This window comes from Leguminivora glycinivorella, chromosome 2 (assembly GCF_023078275.1).
Source record: "Leguminivora glycinivorella isolate SPB_JAAS2020 chromosome 2, LegGlyc_1.1, whole genome shotgun sequence".
Classification (NCBI taxonomy): Eukaryota; Metazoa; Arthropoda; class Insecta; order Lepidoptera; family Tortricidae; genus Leguminivora; species Leguminivora glycinivorella.
The window spans coordinates 4,561,703-4,568,448 of record NC_062972.1 but is presented as its reverse complement, the minus strand read 5'-3'; the positions used below and the strand labels follow the sequence as shown (position 1 = coordinate 4,568,448).

General features: G+C 36.3%; 1 protein-coding gene across 1 annotated transcript; it reads right to left on the bottom strand.

The window, feature by feature from the left end:
• Positions 1-230: 230 nt before the first annotated feature.
• On the bottom strand, positions 231-986 carry LOC125235079 (gastrula zinc finger protein XlCGF7.1-like). The gene has a single exon (XM_048141508.1). The coding sequence runs from the start codon at positions 984-986 to the stop codon at positions 231-233; it is 756 nt and encodes a 251-aa protein (XP_047997465.1).
• Between the last annotated feature and the right edge of the window lie 5,760 nt (positions 987-6,746).

The window sequence follows — 6,746 nt, the reverse complement described above, 5'->3', positions numbered from 1 at the left end:
ACTTAAACCTAAGTATAACCAAAATAGACCTCTAAGAAAAAAGGAGGACCGTGCCTCGCTGTTTCGTCTTCGTCGGGTAACCCATGGAAATCGTTCAAGTGCCCAACACAAAAGGGCAAGCCTGCCGAACAGTAAGTTATTAAACCGATATTATCCATGACAAACTATTCAATAACTAAAAAAAAGTTGTTTTCATTGGCAAATGCAGGTCTGAATTGGATATAATAATTTTAAGGTTCTAATTTTGGTTGTTTTACAGTTAGAATAACAACATCCGGATGATTCCTTGAAATGTGATATTTCAAATTGTTCGACTGCACATACGCCATGTCACACATGGGACACTTGTGTCTTTTATCTCCCGTATGTATTTTCTCGTGGACTTTCAAAAGTTTTTGAGTTTTAAAGGCTTTGGGGCACATCTGACATTTGAAATTCTTTTCAGTAACGTGCCTCGCAATGGTGTGCGCGTATAAATCCTTATAGTTAACGAAGGCAGTTCCACATTTGTCGCAGATATGCCTTTTCACTTTAGAATGTCTAACCAAATGTTGTTTCAAGTAAGTAATAGTTTTAAATGCCTTTGAGCATTTGTGACATTTGTAATTCTTTACGTCTGAATGTTTAATTTGATGACTCTTTAGTCTTTCCTTGCTGGGAAACTTGGCACCGCACTCATCGCACATATATGTGAGGTTCTCTAGACGATTGTGCACCTCTCTCTGGTGTGCGGACACTTGCCAAGGATAGGCGAATTTCTTACCGCAGTCTGGGCAAGTCGGAGCTTGCCACCCGTGACGCTCCTCCATGTGCCTCCACCTGAGCGCGGGTTTCAACTGTTCCTTGCAGATGACGCAGGGATGCGTTCTCTTCTTCTTATACTGCATGTGCACGGTTTTGTAGTGTGCTGTCCAGTACTTTCTCTCGTCGTATTGTTTTGTGCACCGAGTGCAGGTGTATTTGAATTTTCCCTCATTAGTGATCATGACTTTGCAGAATTCAGCATATTCTTGAATTAGCGTCACTCGGCGTTTAGGAACTGAAATATAAATATATCATAAGGAGTCTGCGAGTTTTTAGTATACACGCACGATATTGGTGGTCATTATAGTGGTACATGCAAAGGTATTCCGTAAATAAATAGAAATAATTATTTCGGTCGATGTAAGTACTATTTATTATAAAGACTAGATGGCGACACAGATCAAGGCGTCGCATACGAAACAACAAACATTAGGTAACTTATAATTCGCGGGCGAGGTGTTATAATATTTTCAAGTCTTTTTATATTAATGAAAAGAATACTTAACACGAATAGAAAAATTCACTATTTGAGCTTTTGTGGTGTAACGCGCTCCATCTCGTGTAGAGTAGTTGTATTGTTAAGACAGAATTCTTTCGGTCGATGTAAGTACTATTTATGAGAAAACTAGATGGCGACACAGGTCAAGGATACAAAATAACAAACATTGACTAACTTATGAATTTTATGATTCGCGGGTGAAAACACTTACGTATTCATTAAGTGTTTTAATTATTATTACGAATTTTAAGCTTCTTGTATTATCTCAGTACTATTTTAAAACTCAATACTTCAAACAGATGTGCTATTACATTCTAGAATTATCCGGAAATAATAGGCACATACCGCCATCTCTATTTGAGCTTTCGTGGCAAAACGCGCGCCATCTCGTGTGGAGTAGTTGAGTTGTTAAGACAGAATTCTTTCGCTCGATGTACTATTTATGATAAAACTAGATGGCGACACAGGTCAAGGATACGAAACAACAAACATTGACTAACTTATGAATCTTATGACACGGTGTTTTCAGTCAAAGGAAATAGTAAATCCGATGTACTTTGTATATGTTTAGGAAAATTAACGATAGAGGGCGTGAAAAACAATTTTATGCCGTAATGCAAGTTGTTCGCTAGATGTCACTGTTACCCCCGCAAACTGGGTAATGATTGTTATCGTAAAATGTATGTATAAGTATTTTTTGATGTCCAAAATTTTCGCTAGATGTCGCTGTACCACCCGCAAACTAGCGAACGGCATTCTATGGCCAATTACATGTATTAAATTGTAAATTTTGTTAATGTCCTGTTTTATTGGCAAATAAGTTAGCGTTCAAATATTTATTAATTAATGTGACTGGTAGATGAAGGACCCATTTAGAAATCTTGCCATAAATATGTGGCGTTCCACGTTTAAGAGGGTCCACATCAAAGAATATAATACTCACTAGGAGGTCCACATGCTTTATACTTTATGTTCTTAAATCCTTTAGGCATGGAAAGTCACATGAAAAGTTGTCGTAACTTAATAATAGATGGCGCTTCATTCGAAAATCTTGACTGATAACTCTATACCATACTATCACAGAATATATAATAGGACAAGTACAGAAGGCTCACTCCTTTGAAGTTCACAAAACGCCGCCATTCTAAATTATTACCTACATTAACAAACGGACCGCACGCGTGCAGACGACATTGAATTCTATTGCGCCGCGCGAAAGTCGTCGCCACTGAATGGGCCGCGAACTTGCGGCCGCCGGCATGTACTTGTAGCGCGGTGAAAGGATCGCGAAATGAGCCGCCCCTGATACTATTCAATATACTCTATGTCTTATGATTCTCGGGTGAAGGTACTAGAAATAAAACTCTTACACTTACGACGCAAGCATAATATATTATAATGTTATCTACATTACGACATCACCAAAGAAACAGTAACAAGAAAGTAGTTCAATTTAAAACTAGTGGAAGTCTCATGCTTAAGTAGGTATCGCTCTTTTTTATATTTTTAGATATTTTTATTTCTGCAATTACAAGCTAATATTTAAAATGGAGGTACAAGTATATGCCTCTGACCGTGCTAACAACATAAATGATTGATTAATACCTAAGAACTTGTTTTAATCTCCCTTTTTACATTTTTTCCTAGTCTGCATTAGTGTCCTACTGCTGGGCAACGGCCTCCCCTCTCTTCCTCCACACGACCATTTGCGCACCAGTTCAGATAAAATTTCTCCAAGTCGTACCTTTTCACATAAACTGATAATTTTCAGCAGAGGGACCTTTTAAAAATATTGTATGTGTACAACTGTACATATATCTACAATTATGTTAAGATTGCTATACTATCGTATCAAGTAAGTCCGTTTTCACATTATCCGATCCGATATCGGATGTCGGAGGGATTTCAATGCAAAAAATCCAAGATGGCGCCTGTACTGTATGGGATACCGGTCCGACATCCGATGTCGGATCGGATAAAGTGAAAACGCACATATACAGCATCTTTTTTTTTACATTTTTTTTATTTTGATTTTTTTAGGGAATTTTAGGTCAATTTTACTCAGAATCACGAGTACCTACTTTCAATCTCATTGGGAGACAAAAAGTGTCCCAGAATGTCCATACATTTTTGTTACTTTCCTCTTTTGCTACCCCAAACAAAAGGCAAGGAAAATGGTAACAAAATAAGAAAAATCGTTTGGGATATTTTTTTTAACTACTACGATTGAAAAAGCTAGTGATTCTGAGCAGATATAGCATACATTTTTTCAAAAATATCACATAAAAGTAGCAAAAAAAAAAAGAAATGCTCACTAATGGTAGTTGTATCGTTGTTGTAAATAAAATAAAACATTCAGTTCAGGTAGTAATGATGTTTCCTGTCCAGATCGGCCAACATTCCACACGTCTGCGATGGGCGCGCGCATCATGAACCACAAGGGGCACCGTTACACGCGCCACTCCGTCTGCTCGTCGCGCGTCAAGTGGCTGTGCACCGAGAGCCGCCACAACAAGTGCACCGCCATCGTGGTCACCATCGGCTGCAGAGTCGTCGACTACCACCATAAGCATAGCCATCCCCCCTATCAAATCAATTTAGTTAAGGATACGTAAATATAGCGCTTGCCATTTGATGATTAGGTAATTGATTTTGCATTTAAACGATCTCTTAGTTTGACATTCCAAAATTATTAAGAAAACAAACCTGTTTAAATTGTGAAAAATGATAACAAACGAAAATAGCACATTAATATAGAAGAGTCCGAGCGAGCTAGCTTCAGCTTTGTTTAGAAAAAAATGTTATTGTCGTAAATAGCTCTTTTCTTAAAGTTAATGAAATAGCTGTGAACATAGATACACGTAAGTTCCTAAACGTTTATGTTAGATACTCGATCAGCATGTGTTATTTGTGTAAAGAGTAGATAAATAATTACATAGGTAGATTTTAAGTAGATAGGCTCAACAGGAACATTCCTGAATTATCTTATAAAAGATAAATTGATGTTATGGCCTTTAAACAAAAGGTAGGTAAGGTACCTAATAATACTTAATTGCTAAATTACAATGGTTCCGATGCTCTCTCAAGTTATATAACCGATTATAGTCCATGTCTACATAATTATACAATCATCTGAAAAATATATATTGTTTTATTTTGTGATAAATCAGGGCTAATGATTATTAATTAGCTATGAAGGTGGCATATTGGCTGGCTTTTGAAATCCGGCAACTGAAGTATATTTTACACTTGGTGAACCAACCTGCAAACCCTTTCATGGTCTCTAAAATCTACAACAATAGGTAAGAGAGTTCTTGTCATATTACGTTCTTCTCATCAGCTCATCACATTTATTATAGGTATCGGTACATTTTAGGTATATACTTCTCCATATTGCAGCAATTCCCGTCAACTTTGTACAAAAATTAAGGGAAAAGTTAAATTTGTTTTTATTAATTCCTATTTTGTTACCAAGATTTTGTTGATGAATTGAGATTTTATTAAGTTTTATTTCGTCATTAAGGTTCTCTAGTATCTATATTTTCTTAATTATAACAATTATCCTGTATATATCTTACGAAAGTCGAATTATATTACTAAATGTTGGTAACAAAATAGGATCAATTAAAATTTGCTGACGTGGCATTGTACAAAGTTGACGGGAATTGCTGATTGACCATAAGTCCGTCCACTAACAAAATATAAACTTTCAGGAAGCCCGGAATTCTTCACGAATAGCCGCGGCATAGAAGCGATGGTCTTCAACGGCTTCAAATTTACCTTACATCGCAGCAATGGAATCAAAAAAAGATGGCGATGCTCCAAAGAGTCCGGACGCTGCAAAGCGTCAGTGTTTACTAGTGCTTCCAATGTTATCTTACAGTTTAATAATGACCATAATCACCCACCTCAACCTTATGCAAAGAATATACGTAATTTATATTTACACTGACAAACATTATTTGAATAAATTGTAAATTTTACTAAGTAGTAGTATCCTATTGTCACAGTAGCAGTAAAATAGTAGTAGTATATTTAAAATTGCAAACGGGACTTAATCGCGTATTTATTATGTTTTAAACATGTTTGAAACATAGTAAATACGCGATTAAGTCCCGTTTGCAATTTTAAATATGTGTAAAAATCGTGAAAGTTTGAATCAGTGAATAGTAGTAGTAATCTGACGTTAGGAGCCCATTTCTCGAAGCTATAAGTTACAACTTACAAGTGGTAGTCAATATCTAATATGACAAGTTGGAAAGAGACTTCCGCTTGTAACTTGTAACTTTCAGTTTTGAGAAATGGGCCCCGGTCATCTAATTATATTTTCATTCAAACTTTTCACCTTGTTTCAGAGGAAGCCCAATTTTTCACTAACGACGGAGGCAAAGAGTTTTTACTCTACAGTGGCTACAAATTCAATTACCACTGCCGCAACAACTGCGGGAAGCGATGGCGATGCTCCCGGGAGTGCGGCGGCTGTAAAGCTGTAGTATTTACGACTGTTACCAATGATATCATAATTTTTAAAAACAAACATAACCACCTACCAAAAAATAGGGCCTTCCGACGTCAACAATGCAAAACTCATAAATCCCTTTAAATTTTGGAATCTTGGTAGGGTGCCAATTTAGCATGAGAGGAATCAACAACTTCGCAAATTGAATATGTCGCAGTAAGATAGATAAAGCCGTTATATAGTTATAACCCTAGGAATATAATTATACGTCGTAACATAGTTAAACGAAAGCGATTAATTGCTATCTTACTAGGAATATAACTATAATACGTTACTAGTTTAGTCATATAGTTATATGACTAGATTCAGTTTAGTGAAATGATTGTAGGCAGGAGTGCGGCGGTGCGGCGGAGGTATAGTTATAACCCTAGGGATATAATTATATGCCGTAACTAGCTAAACAAAAGCGATTACCATCTTACTAGGAATATAATTATAATACGGTATTTAAAATTGCAAACGGGACTTAATCGCGTATTACTATGTACTTATTAAGTCTCGGTTGCAATGTCACTGACGTTAGAACAAAGTTTATTTTGTATCGAACATAGTACACAAGGTTTGGTTACTAAACAAACGAATCCAAGCTATATTAGTTAAAACGTAACAGTTAGGGCATGCTCCCGGTATTTCCCGATTCTTGATTTCCCGGGAAATCCCCGTAATTTTATGGTGGCGAAAGAACCGAGACAAAAATTTAGGAACCGGTGCTCCCGGTTCTTTTCATAATATCGGATTTATTCATTTTTTAAATTGTATCTGCATTTGGATTTGTGCGATGGCAGTTTTAATTTAATCTAAGATAAACATGATATTTACTATCGCAAATAGTGCAATTTGCAGCACTACACTGCTACAATTATACTACTGAACTTAATCCTGTAATATAACTATATTACTTAACTAGAGACGTATTATAATTAT